Source organism: Penicillium lagena (genome assembly GCF_028827675.1).
Source record: "Penicillium lagena strain IBT 129212 chromosome Unknown utg000001l_segment0_segment0, whole genome shotgun sequence".
NCBI lineage: Eukaryota > Fungi > Ascomycota > Eurotiomycetes > Eurotiales > Aspergillaceae > Penicillium > Penicillium lagena.
In genome coordinates, this window is record NW_026623222.1 from 2,953,374 (window position 1) to 2,973,939 (window position 20,566).

At 54.0% G+C, this 20,566-nt stretch overlaps 11 protein-coding genes across 11 annotated transcripts; 6 read left to right on the forward strand and 5 right to left on the reverse strand.

The window, feature by feature from the left end:
* Window positions 1–328: 328 nt before the first annotated feature.
* Window positions 329–2,422, forward strand: N7510_001276 (uncharacterized protein; the record flags this gene model as incomplete). The annotated part of the gene is made up of 2 exons (XM_056973203.1): window positions 329–1,203; window positions 1,264–2,422. 2 exons carry the CDS (start codon window positions 329–331, stop codon window positions 2,420–2,422), a joined length of 2,034 nt encoding a protein of 677 aa, XP_056838320.1.
* A 1,006-nt stretch (window positions 2,423–3,428) lies between these two features.
* N7510_001277 (bZIP transcription factor) lies at window positions 3,429–4,397 on the reverse strand (the record flags this gene model as incomplete). Its single annotated transcript, XM_056973204.1, has 1 exon — window positions 3,429–4,397. The coding sequence occupies one exon, from the start codon at window positions 4,395–4,397 to the stop codon at window positions 3,429–3,431; it is 969 nt and encodes a 322-aa protein (XP_056838321.1).
* A 2,128-nt stretch (window positions 4,398–6,525) lies between these two features.
* Window positions 6,526–8,081, forward strand: gwt1 (putative GPI anchor biosynthesis protein Gwt1; the record flags this gene model as incomplete). Its single annotated transcript, XM_056973205.1, has 2 exons — window positions 6,526–6,621; window positions 6,678–8,081. The coding sequence occupies 2 exons, from the start codon at window positions 6,526–6,528 to the stop codon at window positions 8,079–8,081; spliced, it is 1,500 nt and encodes a 499-aa protein (XP_056838322.1).
* Window positions 8,082–8,263: 182 nt separating this feature from the next.
* N7510_001279 (amidase) lies at window positions 8,264–10,226 on the forward strand (the record flags this gene model as incomplete). The annotated part of the gene is made up of 3 exons (XM_056973206.1): window positions 8,264–8,391; window positions 8,455–9,032; window positions 9,091–10,226. The coding sequence occupies 3 exons, from the start codon at window positions 8,264–8,266 to the stop codon at window positions 10,224–10,226; spliced, it is 1,842 nt and encodes a 613-aa protein (XP_056838323.1).
* A 385-nt stretch (window positions 10,227–10,611) lies between these two features.
* On the reverse strand, window positions 10,612–11,442 carry N7510_001280 (Cyclic-AMP phosphodiesterase class-II; the record flags this gene model as incomplete). The annotated part of the gene is made up of 1 exon (XM_056973207.1): window positions 10,612–11,442. The coding sequence occupies one exon, from the start codon at window positions 11,440–11,442 to the stop codon at window positions 10,612–10,614; it is 831 nt and encodes a 276-aa protein (XP_056838324.1).
* Window positions 11,443–11,477: 35 nt separating this feature from the next.
* On the reverse strand, window positions 11,478–12,206 carry N7510_001281 (Cyclic-AMP phosphodiesterase class-II; the record flags this gene model as incomplete). Its single annotated transcript, XM_056973208.1, has 1 exon — window positions 11,478–12,206. The coding sequence occupies one exon, from the start codon at window positions 12,204–12,206 to the stop codon at window positions 11,478–11,480; it is 729 nt and encodes a 242-aa protein (XP_056838325.1).
* A 362-nt stretch (window positions 12,207–12,568) lies between these two features.
* On the reverse strand, window positions 12,569–13,113 carry N7510_001282 (uncharacterized protein; the record flags this gene model as incomplete). Its single annotated transcript, XM_056973209.1, has 2 exons — window positions 12,569–12,874; window positions 13,084–13,113. The coding sequence occupies 2 exons, from the start codon at window positions 13,111–13,113 to the stop codon at window positions 12,569–12,571; spliced, it is 336 nt and encodes a 111-aa protein (XP_056838326.1).
* A 463-nt stretch (window positions 13,114–13,576) lies between these two features.
* N7510_001283 (SSH4 family protein) lies at window positions 13,577–15,257 on the reverse strand (the record flags this gene model as incomplete). Its single annotated transcript, XM_056973210.1, has 3 exons — window positions 13,577–14,349; window positions 14,422–14,715; window positions 14,780–15,257. 3 exons carry the CDS (start codon window positions 15,255–15,257, stop codon window positions 13,577–13,579), a joined length of 1,545 nt encoding a protein of 514 aa, XP_056838327.1.
* A 457-nt stretch (window positions 15,258–15,714) lies between these two features.
* On the forward strand, window positions 15,715–17,326 carry N7510_001284 (aminopeptidase P family protein; the record flags this gene model as incomplete). Its single annotated transcript, XM_056973211.1, has 2 exons — window positions 15,715–15,835; window positions 15,948–17,326. The coding sequence occupies 2 exons, from the start codon at window positions 15,715–15,717 to the stop codon at window positions 17,324–17,326; spliced, it is 1,500 nt and encodes a 499-aa protein (XP_056838328.1).
* A 240-nt stretch (window positions 17,327–17,566) lies between these two features.
* Window positions 17,567–18,504, forward strand: N7510_001285 (uncharacterized protein; the record flags this gene model as incomplete). Its single annotated transcript, XM_056973212.1, has 3 exons — window positions 17,567–17,926; window positions 17,976–18,306; window positions 18,362–18,504. The coding sequence occupies 3 exons, from the start codon at window positions 17,567–17,569 to the stop codon at window positions 18,502–18,504; spliced, it is 834 nt and encodes a 277-aa protein (XP_056838329.1).
* Window positions 18,505–19,212: 708 nt separating this feature from the next.
* Window positions 19,213–19,626, forward strand: N7510_001286 (uncharacterized protein; the record flags this gene model as incomplete). The annotated part of the gene is made up of 1 exon (XM_056973213.1): window positions 19,213–19,626. The coding sequence occupies one exon, from the start codon at window positions 19,213–19,215 to the stop codon at window positions 19,624–19,626; it is 414 nt and encodes a 137-aa protein (XP_056838330.1).
* Window positions 19,627–20,566: the final 940 nt, after the last annotated feature.

Sequence of the window (20,566 nt, forward strand, 5' to 3'; positions counted from 1 at the left end):
GTTTTTGGCGGGGTGGCTCCTAGGCAAACATGCCCAAATCGTGGACTTCTGGCAACAAGTCTTTCTACCACAATACCTGCACTCGTATGTATATTGCGTAATTCTCAGGTAAGTATATCCACTTATTAGCAAAGCTGCTTGAGATGGCCTAAGTGATAATATGTCAAAATCAGCCTCGGCGCGGCCGCCTGTATAACCGCGGCTATACACTAGGGGCCCCATCCCCGCTTGGAGAAGACAAGAGGTCCCTTGTTAATTAGGAAAGCCTTTATAAATCCGTTGAGTGATGGTCTGGCTACATGCTTATAATTTAAACCCACATACGGAAATGGACGTATTGCCTAACGCGATAGTGGGAAGCGCCGCCTTAACGGCGCTGGCCATGTACCTAGATGCGAAATTCTCGGTAAGCAGCGACTTAGCCCAGATTCGAAGCGCACGACAGGGTCAAGAGTTTAGCAAGGGTCTGTTTGAGAAACATGGGCAAGACGACTGGTCATTCTACCATATAGTACATGCCTCCCACGCAGTACGAGCCACAGTCGGCTCGGACGAAGCGCTTCAATTCGAAGGGCGAAGCTGGTCATACAACGAGTTTAGACGAGAGATTGGGCGTGTGGCCGAGGCATTGGCCAATGCTGGTGTCACCAACCGAACGGTAGTGTGTCTGTTCATGGACAACTCGCCGGAGTTCATCTTCACCTGGTGGGCGTTGTTCAAACTCGGGGCCATCCCAGCCCCGATCAACACCAAGTTTAAATCCGAGCATATCAGACACTGCGCTAGACTTTGTGAATCCTCGTTCTTCATCTGCACCACAGAGCTTTGGGGCGTGATTCGAGAGGCATATTATGACAGTCGTGATAGCGTGCCGGATCATCGCCAATCAATCATCATCTACGATGCGGGAACATATGATTCCCCGCCGGAATCCTTGCCGGAGGGGGTTGTGTACTGGGTGGACGAAAAATTCCCTCCGGCCAAACCTGGAACCGACGACTACCCAAAGTCCCAGAGACCTAAGATTGGTCCCACTATGCCGGTACAGTATCTGTTTACTTCTGGAACAACTGGCCTACCCAAAGCTGTATGCTATCCCGCTGGCTATTGCTCTATGCTCGCCAACCACAGCAGATGGCCTGGCATGTTTGATGTACGTCGAAGGTTTTATATCTGTCTGCCTATGTTCCATGGCACAGCACAGTAAGGATACATACTAGCGTATTCTATGGAGTACTGGCATATCTGACTACGTGTACACAGGGTAGCAGCAATGCCCGCGGTGCTGATGACATTTGGCACTGTCATTCTTGCTCGCCGGTTCTCTCGCCGCGAGTTCTGGGCTGATATTCGGAAATCCAACGCGAATGCAATCTTGTATATCGGGGAAATGCTTCGATACCTCGTCCAATCCCCGCCGGACCCCCGCTTCCCAGATGAAAAGGACCATCAAGTCACGTTAGCGTTTGGGCTAGGACTCGCACCGACTGTCTGGAAGTCGTTCCGCGAGCGGTTCAATGTGAACTGGATTGTGGAATATTATAGCGCGACGGAGGCCACGACATCACTGGTCAATTCGACCCGGAACAATGCAGGTAATGGCAAGGTCGCCCATTGGGGTCCTCTGATGAGGCGATTTGGGCAAGATACATTCTATATTGTCAAAGCAGATCTGGTTTCCGGGGAAATTCTCCGAGACCCGAAGACTGGATTCTGTATTCCGGCTAAGACGAATGAGCTCGGAGAAGCAATCTGCCGTATCAACCCTCCTATCCAGCGGAAACATGACTATGTCGGGAATGGAGGGGCTGAAGCTACAGAGAAGAAGACGCTGCGGGATGTGTTCAGCAAAGGCGATGAATTTTTCCGGCTCGGTGACGCACTATTTATGGATGCTGATGGCTATATCTCATTTTCTGACCGCCTCGGGGATACCTACCGGGTCAAGGGTCATAATATATCCACGACGGAGGTTGAGAACTGCCTCAGCCGCCATCCTGACATCGCATCGGTTAATGTCTATGCCATCCCTATGAATCAATACGGGTATGAAGGCCAATTGGGCTGTGCAGCCATTGAGTTTCATGCAAGATCATGGGATCGGGCGGACAAAATCCTCGGCGGGCTGGAGCAGTGGATGATAAACTCTGAGCACGGCATCCCGGCATATGCCATCCCACGGTTTTTGCGCATCATCCGCGACGGTGCCAGTGTAGCGCCTGGCCAAGGCCCCAGTCGTGGAAATGAAACCGAGCGAGTATCAACAATCATGAAGAAAGTCAAGGTTGGACTCCGCAAGGAAGGATTCTCGCCTGTCGGATGTGAAGATCGGATGTACTGGATTGAGAAAGAAGGCTCAGGGTATGTTCCACTGGTTGAAGACACTGCACAATCGCTTCGTACGGGGCAATTCCGGTTGTAACTTAGAGATACTGCGTCGATAGGATGGGTACGTCCGCTGCATGTCCTTTCATCCCATCTGTAGATAGTCTAGATCCATTGAATGCAAAACGTATATATATCATATGCATGATAAGTACACATATAAGACAACTCTCAGCCCTAATCGGCAAAGGTAACAACATATCACCCCGAACATCCCACATCCGAATCTTCCCCTTCTGATTGGCCACGGCCAACTTCTCCAAGTTGGAGAAATGACCATGAATGAGATGCGACCCTGTGGCATGTTAGAGGTATTCCAATTGCGGTACACCGTACACAATGGAAGATGGACTTCATAGTGTTTGTACTTATTCCCGATTCATATGGCTTGAACATATACAATACTAAGGGAGTAGAGACTCGTGATCTACCGCAGGAGTTTTTCTCCAGTTGCATATTATGCAGAGATACTTGATATTCTCTAAGTAATGCTAGGCCAATAAAGTCTTATAATTCTAATTATTGATACATCACATCATCGGACTCGTTATAAACAGAGCAGGCTTGGTCAGCTGAGTTCCCAGCAGACGCGAGGAGCATATACTCACAGCAGCCGCTGGGAGAGGAACGAGGCTTAAAACGGATGCTACAGACTAAGCCGCTTTCTGTAGATAATTTCGACTGAGGGGTTGAAGATTGTCAGACGTTAAGACTGAGCGCAGTATTTCAGCGGGGCATCCGCTGTGGAAGTTATCTGAGCGGCGACATGTCTGGCTCTTGTTTGCCGTTCGTTTGCCAACGACCTTAAGAAGTTGAGGCTTTTAATGGTCTGGGTATGTATGTTGTGCCAGGGCAAAGGCCAATACAATATGGTCTAGGAAAGAGTCAGTGGGAGATATTATTGTCACGGTGGCCACTACCAGCGCAACCTACAATCACGTAATTTGTAAATAGAGTTCGTTCATCCAACTGTCGATGGAGACGTCTCTCAACTGGATATTCCCGTGTCGTCAGATTAGACAGCAGGCCTCACGCCTCGACACTCAAGCCTGCGGAGCCCAAGGGTATCCATATTGGTGCTGTTCTCGTTGTGGTGGTTGGGCCATTGGAGGTTGATACGCGGGACCCGGCTGCTGGTAGGCTGTAGCAGGAGCCTTCTGAGGCGTTTGGGTGACTTTGGGTACAGACATGGACTGGGCGTGATGAAGGTACTGGGGACGTGTTTGATCGGGAGGATGGAGGTCATTGACAAGTAGGCGTTGTGGATGCTCATTTACGGGGTAGTGGTGCGAGAAGGACGTGTCGGAGGATTGTTGGTTGGCGCTAGCAGTGCTGCTAAAGCTCATTTGAGCAGACGGAGCGGGCACTGACGGCGGGACCATGCGAGATCCCTGGTGAGGTAGTTGGCCTTCTATCACGTACGGGTCCAGGTGGCCGGAGAACTCTGCATCGGACGAGTCACAGAGAGATGGTGAGCGCGTGTGGGCCATCTGTTGCCATTCGTGAGGGTGGGATGACCGACTCGATGTTGATAGCCTCGAGGATGTCCGCCCCGCTGATGTTGGGTGTGAGGTCCCTGAGAAATGCGGCGAAAGCATCGGTCCGGTTGAGGGGTTGCTTGGGTCTGCAGTGCTGGGGGTGTTTTCCATGCGCCATCCAGTCCGAAAAGGACCTGTCTCACCACCAGCAGCAAACCCCGGTCCTCCGGCGATGGCAGCGAGCTGATGCTTGAGGCGGCTGTTCTCTTCATCTAGGGCTGTATTTCGCCGTATGAGTTCATCGAAACGCTCGCTCCGGGTCCGCAGATCGGTGATTTGGCTCTGGAGAGTGGCCACTTGACCCTCGAGTTGTTCGATATGCTCTTTGTTCCGCTGACGGATCGACCGCTGGGCCTCCCGATCATTCGCACGCTTGCGTTCCAGCTGTTCGGCAGAGAGCGATGACACCTTCCGCGTCCCTGGGCGAGGCTCCCGCTTCTTTGACAAGCCCAGGTCGTTGCCACTGCTGCTCATGATGTTCCTTGTCCGGCCCAGGCTGGACGCGGTGCGAGACCCAAGACCAAATCTGTTCCACTTGTCCTGCCCAAGTAATGGACGATTGGAAACCATCAATTCTGTATCCGAAGACAAAACAAGGTCCAGGATTCGGACAACACCTGACCGTCCAAGATCCGGGCATGTGGCGGAAGGAAGCCGATTTAACGCAGATCCAAAGTAGGAGAATAGACGGGAGGACGGATCCTGAATCCAAGGCTGCAGATCGAATGAGCCTCGTTAGGTTGGGGGCCCTCTTAACGGTGCACTTCGGTGTCTCATTCTGAGAAGAGGGGATCGAGTGCCTTAAAATAAAGTCGGGTTGTCACCGACAGTCTCGATTACGTCCGCTTCTCCAGATCGTCGCTAGCAACCTCCTCGAGGCAAGACAAACTCCCGATGCGGCGCAACCAACGGCTTAACAACGGGTCCGACTGGTCCAATTGGGGTTCGATTTTGTAAGAACGATGTGGGTATCCTAGAGCTATGGGAATAGCGCGGTTCCCATGTGCACTATGATGGGCCGGCCCCATGGGCAGTGCGCTTCCGGATTACAAACCATTCGCCAATAATGCCAGCCAAGGAGAACTATGTTTAGGCAGGACCCCCTGCTGTAGAAGTTGGTGTTGGTGATTTGGATTTCCTCCATGGATTTTTACGCTGGGTGTTGGTTAGCCACGGCGCGTCAGCCAAGTCCGCTCACTCGCTGAAGCAGGGCCGGAATAGCGAGCGCAGTTTTGTAGCCTTGCTCTTGATCAAGTAGATCCGGAGTTAGAAAACCATATGACGATGGCTCCGAAACTAGTCCAACGTAGCTAGGGCTTCCCCCGTCGGTGACAGCAATGGTGACTCCGAGCCGGGCAGACCGTAGGATAATCTCCAAACCTCGGTGCGGTCAGGCAACTCCTCTTAGGGCCCCGAGCGCTATCTCGAGATCTTGCGAAGAAAATCCCGGGGGAATGGAATAGAGTTGCATTATTGTAGGCATCGATCAGTAATGAAACATCGATCTGCGCCCGTAGTGACAAGATGTCATTTCAATAGTCATCGGGATGCCCCAGGACCCAAAATCCTCATCGGGGTGGAGAGCAACAAACTTGCGGGTACCGAACGTTAGGCTTCGAGTAGACTGAGACATCCCAGACCTAGCTCGGACAAGTATAGAGCCTGACTATCGCTATAGAAACCATGTTATAGGGGCGCATAATAATAGCAGGTGACAGAGATAAGACTGGGATGCCCGGCAAGGCTGTACCGGAAGACGCCCCCAAGAATAGCTCCACGCCACCGTTTGCCGGCCCCCATGGCAGTAATTTTAGAATCCATTCCTTCCAGAATCCACACGTCTGGTTGCTCAAAACCAAGCCTTTAACCGCGTTGCAGAATCGAACATCTCGAAGAACTTCATTGTTCACCTCTACGCCGAACGTTGTTTGGACGCAGCTGATCTCTTGCATATAGATACATAGTGCATACGTACCTCCTATTTGCTCCATGGTCGATGAGCCGCGATTCTTGGATATGACCAATGGGCAAGGGTTTTCTAGTCTTGAGAGTTTCAGAGCAGGAGTTGGAGACGAGGGCCGATCCTTGGTTGATCTAAATCTAGGAACCACATCTCGCGTGCCAATCCAAAGTGCCGCTCGGCGAGGGTGCGATCCTTAAAAGTTAGCTCGCGATCGACAGTCGCAAAGACTTGTAGCAGTGATTTCACCGGAGAAGAGCACGTCCGACTCCGATGGAAGGGAGGACGCCAGATTGCGATTGTATATGGTAGCACAAAGCGATAGGGCCGAAGAAGGCACATCTGCTCTGCCGATGTCCAGTAGGACTCCAAGAGGGGAGATTGAATCCTGCCCTGGCTATTTTAAGCATATTCAAGGCTTTCCAGCTACGTAGGTTGGAGCCATCGGCAGCGTGGCAGGCTCTTGGGTTGGCTTAGACAGAGCTGGTAAATAATTAACAGAAAATATCAGGTCTTGATTGTTGTAACTACGGACAATTGTTTGCAACGGTTCGGGTTTGTGTACATCAGGTGACCGAGCGAGGAAAGTCGCGGGATGATGCTTGAACGCCTCACCGTCACCGACTTGGACACCAACGCACCATGGACCCGAGCTACAAGGCTCGCAAGGAGGCCTTCGTCTCGAACCTTTCGGGAAGTTCCATCCTAGAAATCAATGCCGTCACCCTCGTCGCTTCGGTGGGATCCCCCCTTGTCGCGCGGTTTGCAACCTGAACTAATCCCATGTCCATCAGACATCCGTCCTTCTCTGGTCCGCGCTCCAGTCCCGATTGTCCTTCTTCACATCTGCTAGCCCCGCCGCCCTCGTAGCAGACTTCCTTCTCAATGTACTAGCCATCTTGTTTGCAACAACGGCTTATTCATCGGCACCATGGCTGCTGAACATCCTCCTCGTCTCCCCCGTTCTACTCCTCGTTTTGACGCCATCGCCCGCGCGTACCAAAAAAGCGAAACCTCCACGCAAGTCCACGGCCACGGAAAATGATGAAGTTCAAGATATTCGAGAGAGGGCAGCATCCCTGCCCATCCACCCTTTCCTGACGACATATCGCGCCGCCATGATGATCGTCACCTGTGTCGCCATTCTGGCTGTCGACTTCCCCGTGTTCCCGCGTCGTTTCGCCAAAGTCGAGAACTGGGGTACATCTCTCATGGACTTGGGTGTCGGCTCGTTTGTGTTTTCTGCCGGCGTGGTCTCTGCTCGTGCGGTTTTGAAGGGTCGCGATTCGCGATCTGCCCGGCCAGCTCTTCCCAAGAGACTGATCGGGTCTGCTCGACATGCAGTCCCTCTCATTGTGTTGGGCCTGATCCGGCTCTGGAGTGTCAAAGGGCTTGACTATGCGGAACACGTCACGGAATACGGCGTGCATTGGAACTTTTTCTTCACTCTCGGCTTGTTGCCCCCCTTTGTAGAGATCTTTGACTCGTTGACAGCGGTAATTCCGTCCTACGAGCTTCTAGCACTTGTCAGTGCAGCCCTCTATCAGATCGCTTTGGAATCAACCGATCTCAAGGGCTACATCCTCGTCTCTCCCCGAGGTCCGGACCTCTTGTCGAAGAACCGCGAGGGCGTCTTCTCGTTCATTGGATACTTGGCCATCTTCCTTGCCGGTCGGGGAGCTGGAATTCGTATTATACCACGCGGAATATCGTCCTCCAAAACCCCACAGCAGGCGCGCAGATCCGTGCTAACAAGCTTGGTGCTCCAGGCCTTGTTTTGGTCTACCTTGTTCTTTTTCAATTCCACTTACGCCTTCGGCTACGGCGCCAACATTATCGTGTCGCGCCGGTTGGCCAATATGCCGTATGTGCTCTGGGTCTCCGCGTTCAACAGCGCCCAGCTGTTCTTGTTCTGTCTGACGGAGACTATGTTCTTTCCGTGGATTCACCGGTTATCCGGGAAAGACGGCGAGGTGGAGCGCGCCTCTTTTGCGACGAGCAGGATCATGCACGCGTTCAATCGCGGTGGTCTTGGGGTTTTTCTCATTGCAAACCTGCTGACAGGCGCAGTGAACTTGAGCGTGCGGACTTTGGATGTCCAAACGCCACAGGCCATGGGCATCTTGGTGGCCTATGCCGCGGTCGTGACTGGTGTCGCGCTGGCAATGGACCGGTATAATATTCGCCTGGCCTTGTAAATATAGAGAGTGTCACAAAATGTACTTTATCAATTATACCTCTATCCTATCACTTTTATACATTTCTACGTTCGGTTGTGCAATTGTCACATGTGCTGACGTCGGGACTTCTCCACTTTCCGCAACAGCTCGGCTTCCTCAACTCCTTCCATTCACACCTCTCAAACACAGCGATAGGCAGAATGAGTGCAGAGGACCGCAAGTTCCTTAACTACCCTCCACCCCGCGAGGGGCCCAAGGTGCCCTACAAGAACGAGACACAGTCAATCCCCGTTTTCCGCGGCATTCCACTGGCTATCGGCGCAACACTGTAAGCCGCCACAAACAGCTAACCCTGAGATCATTATACTAATACAGCACGCCTGTATTTCAGAATTCATAATGTCGGGTTGATCCAGAGCCACTTCTGGCGCAATGCGGGCTTCGATGTAATCCGCCAGATCCCTCAGCTCGACCAGTATGCCGCGCGCAACGACCCCACCGTCATTCCAGTCGACGACCACAGCAAGGATGAACCAGAGACATGGACGGTCACCGTGGCCAAGAGAACGGGAGGCAAGGCCCATTATACCTCAGCTGACTACCAAGAGCTATATCTCTCCGGTGACTTGACCCCTACTGCGGTCGTGGAGACGCTTCTCCCTCTGATCCGGCGCGACGTCGTGCCGTCAGGCAAACATTCTACTGCTTTCCTTGAGTCTCAAGTCGAGAGAATTCTTACAGCTGCAGCGGCCTCGACGGAGAGATTTAAGAAGGGTCAGGCACTGGGCCCACTGGATGGTGTGCCCGTCGCGGTGAAGGATGAGGTGCATATCACCGGATACAAGCGCACCGTGGGGACCAAGTTGGATTTCAAGGGTGATAGTGACGACACTTCGTGGTGTGTCAAGAAGTGGGAAGAAGCTGGGGCAATTGTTATTGGAAAGACTACTATGCATGAGCTGGGGCTAGGTGAGTTCCTGATGTACTTCAAGCACAGAACGCAGAAGGACTAATGCTGAACTTCCAGATACAAATAATAACAATCCCAACTATGGGACCCCCAGAAACCCTCACAACAGGAACTACTACTGCGGCGGTTCATCTGGTGGGTCCGGGTACGCTGTCGGCGCGGGCCTGGTGCCCATCGCCCTCGGCGCAGACGGCGGAGGCTCCATCCGCATCCCCGCGTCGTTCTGTGGCATCTGGGGACTGAAGCCGTCACACAGTCGCGTCTCTGGAGCGCCGACACTCAGTCTAGCCCCATCTGTGGGTGTCCTCGGACCCATGGCATCCAACATCGACGACCTGGCATACGCCTACCACCTCATGTCCATACCAGCACCAGCCTCGCAAGACCCCGTCTCCGCTCAGTTCCCAAAACGCGGCAGCACCCCACCAAAACCCTTCGCCCCGCAAACAAAAACCATCGGCATAGTCCGCGACTGGAACGACCGCGCCGAAGGTTCCGTGCGCGCTGTTTTAGACAACGCACTCGACTACTACCGCCAGCAAGGCTACACAATCATCGATATCACAATCCCTTACCTACCCGAAGGCCAGCGCGCGCACGTGCTAACCATCATGGCGGAGATCGCCTCCGGCGTGCACCCGAGCCAGATCTCGAAACTCACCGCGCCAAACAAGGTGCTCGTCTCGATGGGAATGTACCAGATCACGGCGCAGGACCTGCTCGCCGCACAGCGTCTGCGCAATCTCCTAATGACCCACCTCGCGCACCTCTTCCAGTCGCATCCGGGCCTGCTGATCGTCTCGCCGACGACCCCGATCCCCGGGTGGCACATCGACGGCGAGAATGACTTGTCCCGTGGTCTGTCGGATGGCAAATCCTCCGTTCGCAACATGGAGTATGTCTGGCTGGCCAATTTCACGGGCTGTCCGGCCATCAACTGTCCCGCTGGCTATGATCCTGACTCCGGAATGCCTATCGGCGTCATGGCGATGGGTGAATGGGGTACAGAGGAGGATTTGCTGCTTTTCGCGCGTGATCATGAGCCTATCCTCGATCTTCCTGCTGCTCTGCCTCCTGTCGCAAGTGGGGATGGTGATGCGTCTGGGACAAAGGGCCTGCGTGCTCCTGGGACTAAGGATGCTGTTTGGGAAGATGTTATTGCTAGGGCTAAGGAGAAGATGGCTTCTGCTTGATTGGATCGGTGATGTGAGTTGATGACTAAAGGGGTGTTCATATCTGTAGCCAGTAACGTTAGTTTCAAATGATAGTTATTAATATGATACTCAATAAATATTGTTATTCATGTACCCAGATCCTGCCACAGTGTTATGCAACAAGGGAATAGAAACGTACCGTAATCCATTCCGATCTAAGCTCAAAACTACTATGAATAAACGCCAAAGCGGACAGTGACGGAGGCAGTAGTCTCCATCCAAGAAACTGATAGATATGCAGATAACACCACTACCTACCAATATAAAAGAAACCATAATAACCGCCATGCGTCAAACCCCAAAAAAACGAAACCAGCCTTCATCCTTTTGCAACACTCCACCATCCCCCTTCCCGCTTCTCTTTTCAAATCCATATCCCCTGCAAGGGATCCGGAATAAAGAACTCACACCCCAAACTTGCCGCCTCGCCGTGCCCTCGTAACTCACGCAAGATCCGATCCCCAGGCGGAGGCCCGTCGGTGAGATGATCCTTGATATGGATAATATAAATCGACAGTCCCGCCAGCGGGAGAGGGGTTGAATCCGCCCAGCTGGCGGAACTAGGGATCAAATTACCCGCAGTAGCAGCACCGTGGCTATCGGGCAGAGAGAATGATTCAGCCCTCGCACTGATGGCAATTGTTGCGTCGGGCATGTCTTTGTCGATGATGGAGTTATTGCGGGATTTTGAAGAGCCATTCGCATTGACGTTCACGTTCATCCCGGAAGCATTGCTCTGCGAGCGCTTCGACTTCGGACTCACTTGCTCGGCAGGAATTTCGCCAGCGCCGCTCGTCTCACTGCGTTTGCGCTTCTTATCCGTTTGCGCGGCTGATTCGCGCATGTCGACGACCTTCGCTGCGAGTACGGTGAGTTCCGCAGCGAGATGGCGCGGGCACATGTGTCCGTAGAGGTATGCGTCGTCGACGCTGTCATTGTAGGAGCATTCGATGAAAATTGCGCGCAGCGTGCCGGCTGCGATTTTGGGCGCTGCCGTGTCCCATACGAGCTTGTTGTGCCCTTCCAGGGATACGGAGTCGGGCTCTACGTCGCCGAAAACGATGATCTCGTTGCCCGTGCGGTGATCGCGAAGGAAAAATGCTGAGCTCTCGACCGTTGCGAGAATAGGTTCTTTCTGGTTTGATGGGAGGATTCGGGGAGAGCGGGCCGGGGAGTAGAACCTTGATCGTAGCATTAGTGAGATTCCTTGACTTGGGAGGTGTTTGTCGCTTACGCTCCTCCATCTGTGTGATCGACCGATATTGCCCTCGACGGAATCATTAACTGGTCCCCTGCAAAGACCGCGCTGCCCACTCGATGATGCGCTCCGCTTTCCGGATGGTATTTCTGTTTGCACCGTCCGTGGCTGACACTGAGACATTTGGTCAACAGGCCATTGCAAGCCCGGACATATCCTCTTCCTTCATCACGACCAAACCTGGGGTTCCCTCCTTCGACCAAACGCTGATAGGTGAGGAGACCAGCTCCACCGTCTTCATCTGAGAGGTTAGGCCAGATGACATCGTTGAACATATGGTTTTTGATAGCAGAGAGCACCGACGGTAACGCCGCAACGGGTTTTGGACCACTTCCAGCCTCCAGGATCGGCGTGTTGATCGCCAGCCCAGATATGTGGTCGAGGTGGGCGTGCGTGATCAGGAAGGCACCGATAATCTCCCGAAAGATATGCGCTGCATTAGCCTCTGCGGTCTTGCAGGGAAGTTCCAGGCCAGTGAATGGTCCTTTCTGCAGGACATTCTGCTCATCTTTCGACGGCATGTATTCGGCAAGCAACCGGATGATGCCAGCAAGGAGAGTCCCCGCATCGACGGCAACGACTGAGTCGGGAGACCATGCGGTCGATGTTGACCGGACAAGAAGGCCAGTGACCCGGTCTTCACGGGGCCCACCGCTCGGTCCCTGGGAATAAGGGGTTAGCTTCTTATTCCAAACGGGCATTTCAAACCCAGCCCACGAGTATACACGTTATTGTAGCTAAAGATTACCTACCAAAACAATAACTTGGAACGCAGCCTTGTCGGCCATTGTCCTCACTGCCCCGGGGTCGTGCTGTGAAACAAGGGCAATCAGGAAGCGCAAGGGCAGGTGGAGTAGCGGAGAAAAGGAAGAAGTGAGACACCCAAGCTTCCTCGATGCTGTCTAAGTGGATCGTATTGTCTCACAGAGTCCTCCTCTGACAGCCTGTCTTGTGTCGTGCGGCTGGAAGTAGTGAGAGGCGGTGGAAATCAAATGCGCGCACAGGGTCGCGATCTTGATGAACAACAGGCGCTTCCACTCATGGATCAATTGATGTCCCACTGCTACTCATACCAGAGACACGCCTCAGGGAAGCAGTCCTCTGCAGACAGACGTACGGCCTTGTCCCTCCTGGGGAGTTTCCAGTTCCGGTTGACCTTTCCCAGCCCGTACCACAGTCGCAGCACCTTGCGCAAAGTAGCACAGGTGTAATTGTGCCAAGGCCGGGATGTTGAAGGGGAATAGAGGTCTGCCGGTACGCGAGCAAGCGGGGTGTCTGTGTTGATGCGCTTGCTAGTACTTGACTGGTAGAGCGACGCGCGGAATGGGGCGAGGCTAGATCGGAATTGCGACAGAATGCCGGTGAAGGCCTATATTCAATACAACATGGGTGGTTAGCCGCTTGCAGACTCGAGGGAAGCTCCAGGTGTCTCACGGGCCAGAGAGTTTGCGAAGGTTGCAGATGGTCCGGAAGGAAGTGCGCTGAAGCGATCAGAGCTTCTCGGAAGTTGGGGGCTGTTCTCCTTGGGGATGCCCACGCGAATCTCCGTCAGCAGCGAGGGTTCCAGCTGGGGCTAACGAGTGGAGAGGTGCTGAAAAGAAGGGCCATTTGAGTTTGCAGGCGTTGACAGCGGTCCAGATAAGCGATGAAGTCAGAGCGGCTATCGATAATCGGTCAATGACGCCAGTGGAGAATAGTGGAGATGGAGATAGATCGTTCAACCCCCATGGGGATTAGTAAATAGTGAGGTCAATAATAATAATGGCAGTCTACAGATCTTTGTTCTCGTCAAAGAGAGAACAAATAGGAGATTAAATGAGTCAAAATGATAGTTGCCTAACCCCGTATACGTGACTTCATGGAGATTGATGAGAAAGAAAATAACCACCCGACACGAAAATCCCATATAGGTATCCCAGACAATCCCACCCTTTCCCTGCCGAGCTGAAGAAACGCCATCCGTGAAAACCCGCTAATGAAATGACAAAGAAATGAGAAAGTCGCCATGATCGCAAAGTATGTTCAGTGCCCAGAGAGCCAAACGACTACAGAGGATGCCGTACGCGCGTGTTCAGGGGTCGGTTCCGACCACGGTTTGGTAGCTTGGGAGATTCTGGGTATCGTCAGACCAGTCGTGGGGAGCCGCAGGCTGGGACTGCCGGGCAGGAAATTCCAAGGAGGCATCGCTGCCTCGACGACTGCTTCCGGGGCTCGAATACTCCGGAGGTAAAATGCCTTGCTCGTCCGGGGCCCCAGATAAGGGCGTTGGGGCAAGGCTCGTTGCGTTTTCATCATTGGTAGTAATCCGGCTGGACCCCTCACCGGCATCCTCGTTGGAAGGGATGTGGGCCAGTTGGGCAAGAGAGATGTCGGTAGGAGATCGGGCAGGGCCGGGGCTAACGGCCGGAGGGATTCTGATACTGGAGTTCGTCGCAGAAAAGTTCGCGTTCTGATACACCCGTTGCGAGATCTGCGAAGCGCTCTCGCGGCCCGCTTCGAGTAAGATGCTGCCTTGCTCGCTTCCATAGGGTGGGGGCGGGGCCAAACTCCCCGTCATAGGCGCCAGACCCCATTTCTTGACGTTGGCTTCGATAAACACGAATCCCATTTGCCCAAAGTTCACATGGACGCTGCAGGGACCGTTCGCGCCGATTGTAGGGAACAGGTTCTGGGCGCGGTAGTTGTGTGCCACGTCTTCGAGTCTCTTACCATTGCGTGTGAAGAAAACCGTGCCCGCTCGAGGTCGATAACCAACACCGATGACATCGCCTTGAAGGAGCGGGGGCCCGTACGGTGTTGGATTGAATGGTTGGTTGTGTCTGCGATGGCCAGTCGACTGATAGGCTACCGAGACTTTGTGGAAGCCTAGCAAGGTGTCAGCTGATATAGACGATCACGGAAATCAAGTGCACCTACCGGGCATGCGGAAGAGAGGATACGGCTTGGTGGTGAGGCCAACACCAATCGTCGTCGACTCCGGCTTATCGTAGATCTTTGCCTCCCAATAGTAGACCTCGTTCTGTTTGGGGATCGGGAGGTTGGTCTGGACACTGCACTCCGAGTCGAAGAATTCGATCTCTGTCCGACCTTCGACAAAGCAGTTGGCGATCTCTAGTTCGGGTTGGAATTCCCACGCAGAAACACCCTTTTCTTGGATGGCGAGGAACTGCGACAGCGAGATATCGGTTTGCATCGACTCGGCAGGATTCGCTTGAACGAACGCTGCGACAGTTAGCATTTCCCCCTCGGTAAATACACTGGCTGTGGGCTTTACCTTTGGCTCGCAAGTATTCTGACCGCGACAAATCATCCATCTCCTCCAGCGCCGCCTCCTCCTCGCGCAGGAACGCCTGCTCATCATCGTACTCGCCCGGTCGGCCGATGCGATCGAGCATAATCCGCCCACGGCGGGTATACTTGAAGAAAAAGAAGACCGCGAGGATGACCACTGCAACTGTCGCCGAGCCAAAGGCAGACAGGAGCCCGATCAGGATGCCTTTGCCGGTCGATCCGGTGGAGTTGCCACTGGCGACCAGGCGGTCGCCCTGAAAGTCGAGCGATGAGATACCATTTTGCAGATTTTCTAGGATTTGTTGCCGTGAAGGCGATAGTCCGGTCGGTGTAAGTGTGGGTTGGGACTGTGAGGATGCGAAGCCGATCGGTGACGTCGCCGGGTTGCCAATCACCACCGTTCTCAACGTCGAGGGCAGGTCAGCGATCGCACCGGAGCCCGACGCCTCCGAGCCCTGCATGGTTCATTTGATATGAAGCCAGAAGAGAAAGGATGCAAAGAAGGTGGATGGGTGGGAGGGAGGATGAAGTGGGTGGAGGGAGGTGAGAGAGTGAGTGAGTGAGAGTCGGAGAGAGAAGGGAAGAGGCGGTCGGGGTTATCTAAGACGCTTGCGGCGTCACTTTCCACCAAACAGACAGGTCTCGGATGCAAGGTATACGATTACTCCTCTCCGTTTGCCCTCTGTATGCTTCTTGGTGTTTTCCATATTCTTAAGGGCTCATCGACCTTGCCGACCGAGAATAATGAGGCCTGTCCTACCTATCGTATAGCGCATCCCTAGTGAACTAACTGCCAGCCTCCTCTTCTCCTCCCCTCCCCTCTCCTCTCGGCCTCTTTGCCCTTCTTCCTCCCTACCCCTGCACTCCTTACGGCTCCCTGCTGGAGGTACTTCCTCCTGCTCCATCCACACGCCCACAATGCGCTCGGCTGCAGCTTTTCGAGACCACTGCGCAAGCTTGACCGACGTCACGATCAACCCGGTCGACTGCTATCGGATCCACCTGGCAGTGACGCCCACGTCTTGCGATAAATACCCAGGTCAGTAAGCTTCGACTTCACCGTAATTGACAACCGCCCTACCATTTTCCCCTCCATGCTCCTCTCTCACCCTACTGGTGATCGCGCGACCGTCAAGCTGACCGGCATCCAGCGAAACAACATGCACGCAGCACTGCCCGCAAGCTCGGCGTCTCAAGTGGACTCATCTTTCTGGCCGGAGAGCCCACAATCAATTGGCGCGACTCCGACCAAGGGCGTCCGTTTCGACAGCGCCGATACTTCTACTACCTCTGCGGGGTAGAGGAGCCCGACTGCGCGCTGACATACGATATCGAATCGGACGCGTTGACACTGTATGTTCCGGACTTTGACCTTCACCGTGCGATCTGGATGGGACCTACACTCTCCCGGGAGGAGGCACAGGATCGCTACGATGTGGATTACGTTCGATATCAGGCATCGCTGAAGGGGGAGTTGGAGTCCTGGCTCGGCTCACGAGGGAAAGACAGCCTGCTGTATCTGCTGCATGAATCTGAGAAGCCGGATGGCCTGTCGGTGAGCTCATCGCTGGACGTGAAGCAGCTCCTAACGGCCATGGACGCAGCGCGGGGAGTCAAAGATGAGTACGAAATCCGGATGATCCGGCAGGCCAACAAGGTCTCAGCGCTTGCCCACCGGAGAATTCTGGAGAATATTCAGGGCATGTCGAATGAGTCGCAGATTGAGGGTCTGTTCCTGAATACCTGTATCTCCCACGGGGCTCGGAATCAGGCCTACCAAATCATCGCTGCCTCGGGGCCCAATGCGGCTGTCCTGCACTACCAGCGGAATAATGAATCTCTTCGCAATAAGCCTCTTGTCTGCCTGGATGCCGGTGCAGAGTGGAATTGTTATGCCAGTGACGTGACGCGAACCTTCCCGCTATCGGGCGAGTGGCCCAACGCCTACGTCCGGGATATTTATAAACTGGTGGAGCGCATGCAAGAGGAGTGCATCAAGCAGATCCGCAAGGGCGTTCGGTTTTTGAATCTGCACCGTCTGGCCCATGACATTGCTATCGACGGTTTATTGGCTCTCGGGGTGCTCAAGGGTGGCAGCGTCAGTGAGATCTACAAGTCGGGTGCATCCCGCGTGTTTTTCCCACACGGTCTCGGCCATCATGTTGGACTGGAAGTCCACGATGTGTCCGACAAATCCATCATGGCCATGTATCCGTTCATCGACCGCGGCTACTACGGCCCGATCTTGACCTCCACCTATCTCTCCCCCTGTACCTACTCTGCACCGCTGTTGGAGCCGGGCATGGTTGTTACCGTGGAGCCGGGCGTCTATTTCTCGCCGCTCGCTCTGGCGGATGCACGCAAACAGTCCTTTGCCAAGTATATTGACTTCGAGGTTGCGATGAAGTACGTTCCCATTGGTGGTGTGCGCATTGAGGATGATATCCTGGTCACTGCCACTGGCTACGAGAACCTAACTACCGCGCCGAAGGGGGAGGAGATGCTCTCGATTATTCGGGGATCTACGTAGGAATGCGTGAATGTATATATGATACCATACCCAGCAGAGCATCCGGTACCTGCATCTCAGTTTCTACAGTCACAAATAGAATGAATCCCCGAATTCACTGGCAGATCGCCAACAGTTATGCACATAAACCGGATCCCCCCAGTCCCGGACCGTACGTCAGGATGTGTCGATCAATTGGCGTTCCCCGCAGACATGTATAGGTCTGGCAGAGTCCTTTTCCGTCCTCCACCACCACTCACCATGGAGATCGCTACACCGCAAGCACCCATAAACGAGGGCGCCACCTCCCCGCCCCGAAATGTCGACACAGATCTGATATTCTGGAGACGGCCAGCGGACTTGCGCCTAGTCTCCGATTTCACCAAAGTCGGCCGGGAAGAAGGCGTGGCGGCGATGAAGAATCTCGAGGAAGAGCATCGCATTCACGTTCACGACCTCCACGGCCACGAGTCGGATTTCTCCTTGCACCAGAACGGCTTCCAGTATGTCTGGCACGAGATCCCCGAGCTCGGCAGCGCTGCGGATGAAGAGCAGGTGCAGAATTTCATCATCCCTCGAACGGAGGATTTGGTCAAGAAATTGTATGTCGGTATTTTGCAAGTAAGTCGTGAGCATCTAGCTAAGGAATCCAACCACGCAACAAAAACAGAACCGGGGCATCGCGAACCAAAACATTCAAGCACCGGGTCCGCTGCCTAGCCAGCGGACCAGCCATGTTTGCCATAATCGCGCCCCTGCACACAGCGTGCACTCGGACTTCACCGTCGCCGGCGCGCTGCGCAACCTCGCCAACACGATCCCCGATTCAGAAGAGCGCGAGCAGCTTCTATCCAAGCGGGTGATGATCGTCAACATCTGGCGGCCCTTGAAGACCGTAACCAGAGACCCGCTGGCGGTCTGTGACTGGGGGTCCCTGAATCACAAGAACGACGGCATTGCCAACCGGCTCGTTCTGCCGGGGGGTGGAATGAGCTGGGGAAGTATGCTTTCAATGAGTCCCAGAAGTGGTATTATCTGAGTGGTCAGCGGCCGCAGGAAGCTTGGTGTTTTTGCAGTTTGATAGTGAGCGGGCCGAGGAGGGTGGCGTTACCGTTCCTCATACTGCATTTGTGGATCCGGCGTTTAGGGATGGGCCGCCTCGGGAGAGTATTGAGATTAAGATGTTTGCGTTTTTTTAGTCAGTCTGCCTCGCTGCCTTGAGCTATTTTCCGTGACGAATTCCCTTGGTTTGAGGCAGCCGGATGTCGTTGCCTAGTCGCCTGATGGCGTCTCCGTCCGGCCCGAGCATGCCGATCGTCGCTGCGACAATTATTAATTATTGCCCCGGCTCCGACGGCCATACTTGCGCGTTATTTTTCGTTCGTCATGTAAAATGCTCAATCGTTAGCGTCTAGACGCGATTTGCAATCTGGCATGCCATCATCCATCAGCTGAGGCGATCGATCGATCGGTCATGGGCATTCCACGCAACCCGACCTCGATCACGCGAGTCCACGGCATCGACCCGTGGCCTTGACTCAATAGATTGCGTCAGTCAAATGACACCATTCCATAATCACGCCTTTTTTTTTTGTAGGAGTAAACTATCGAGCGGGCACCATTCCTCGCCGCGATAAGGTGATCTGCCCACCCGGTCCGGTTGCCTGAGTGGGTACCTGCCTACTGCCGTGACTCACATCGCCGGGATCTATAAAATCTGGATGAACCCTGCCGCACATCTTTCCCTGCTCTTCTTTTTTCTCGGTACCTCATCTCATCCTGGCAAGGAGGTGATGGTCACTCCTCTCTCCTAAAAAGTTCTTGTGCTTGTGATTGCCACTGTCATTTGCTTGATTTCTCTCGTTTGGACATACACTACTACCTACGCCACAGCCATCCTCCCGAGGATGGGCCAGAGGCACAACAGACGTCGCACTCGTCCTCGCTCTCGCAATAGAAACCAGCTGCCGCACGATCAAGACACAACCACTCCGACGCCCGTCTGCCCGGGTCCTGGTTCTCCATTGGCGGTTCCATTATCATCCATCTGGAGCCCCCAGTCCACCGACGCAGAGCCGACCCCTATACCCGTCTCTGCCGTATGCTCATGCCCTTCACGCGGACCTGCGGGCCTAGGAACCCCCGCCCCGACCTGGCACTATGGGTATACGACTTGGCAGACCCGTGAAGGCGTGCGCGACACGAGCAGCACGGTAGAGGCGGCGCAGTGTCGTGTGTTCGGTGGAGAGCCGGGCGACGATGTGGCTTTATGCGAGCGCATGCTGGAGTATTTTGGTGGACTCGACTATATCAATTCGTGAGTTTGTTTGTCATGCCTTCTCCGCGGCACGTTCCTGACTGTATTTGTGATCAAGAACACCGCACACTACTCTCGGTGATTGAACTCCCGCCCATCCGCCAAAAGGAGAGTTGGGTCCGTGTGGCTATTGCCTTCGCGGCGAAGCTTGCGGCATAGATGGAGAGAAAAAGAACGAACGTACTGTGATCAGCTTTCGATTCGAAATTCCATCAACAGGCCTCGCAGTAAGAGGACGCTCCACAGCGTCCTTCTGCTCCGGATCGATACCGGCTGCGACGGCGAGAACACCAGTGTTCCCATGGACAACATCCGGGTCCCACGACTTGTAGCAATGAAGATACCCCGATGCAGGGTATTGGATTGGTCCACCTCGACCCGGCCATGGGGATTGTTCTGGGTTGCTAGTCCCGCGCCGCACCGTGGATCGTCTTCTGACTATCACCAGCCTCTGTGAAGTTTATGTTGATCCAGGATTGGTCGAGTTCGCGTCTCTAGTTAAAGTGACGCTTGAGTTCCCGATCTTGGGCGCATAATAAGTCACAGAGCGCAGTGCGGCGCTGGGAACGAGTGCTTCATGGCTAGACAATTAGTCATTTGGTCCGCAGCAGCTGTTCTAGCCAATTCCTTCCCCGCTTCCTTCCTACAGAGTAGTATAGTGGCAGAGTGACTTGCAGAATATAATTCACGTTGCTTCATAGAATGAATTTCGTCAATAATAAGTAGAGACTACGATACTCACCGCCTTCGGGCCCGGCAGAACTCGCGGGCGGTCAGACCCTTAAAGGACACCGTCTACTGACCCAAAGTGGAAGTGAATCGATACTCCGTTCCTCCCCTGCATCGCTCCTTTGTTTCTCTCCACTATTCCCAGGGCCAGCTTTGAGGTCGCTGATTTCTAATATCTGATTTCTCTTCTCTCCCACTGTTCCCCCGTCTCGCCT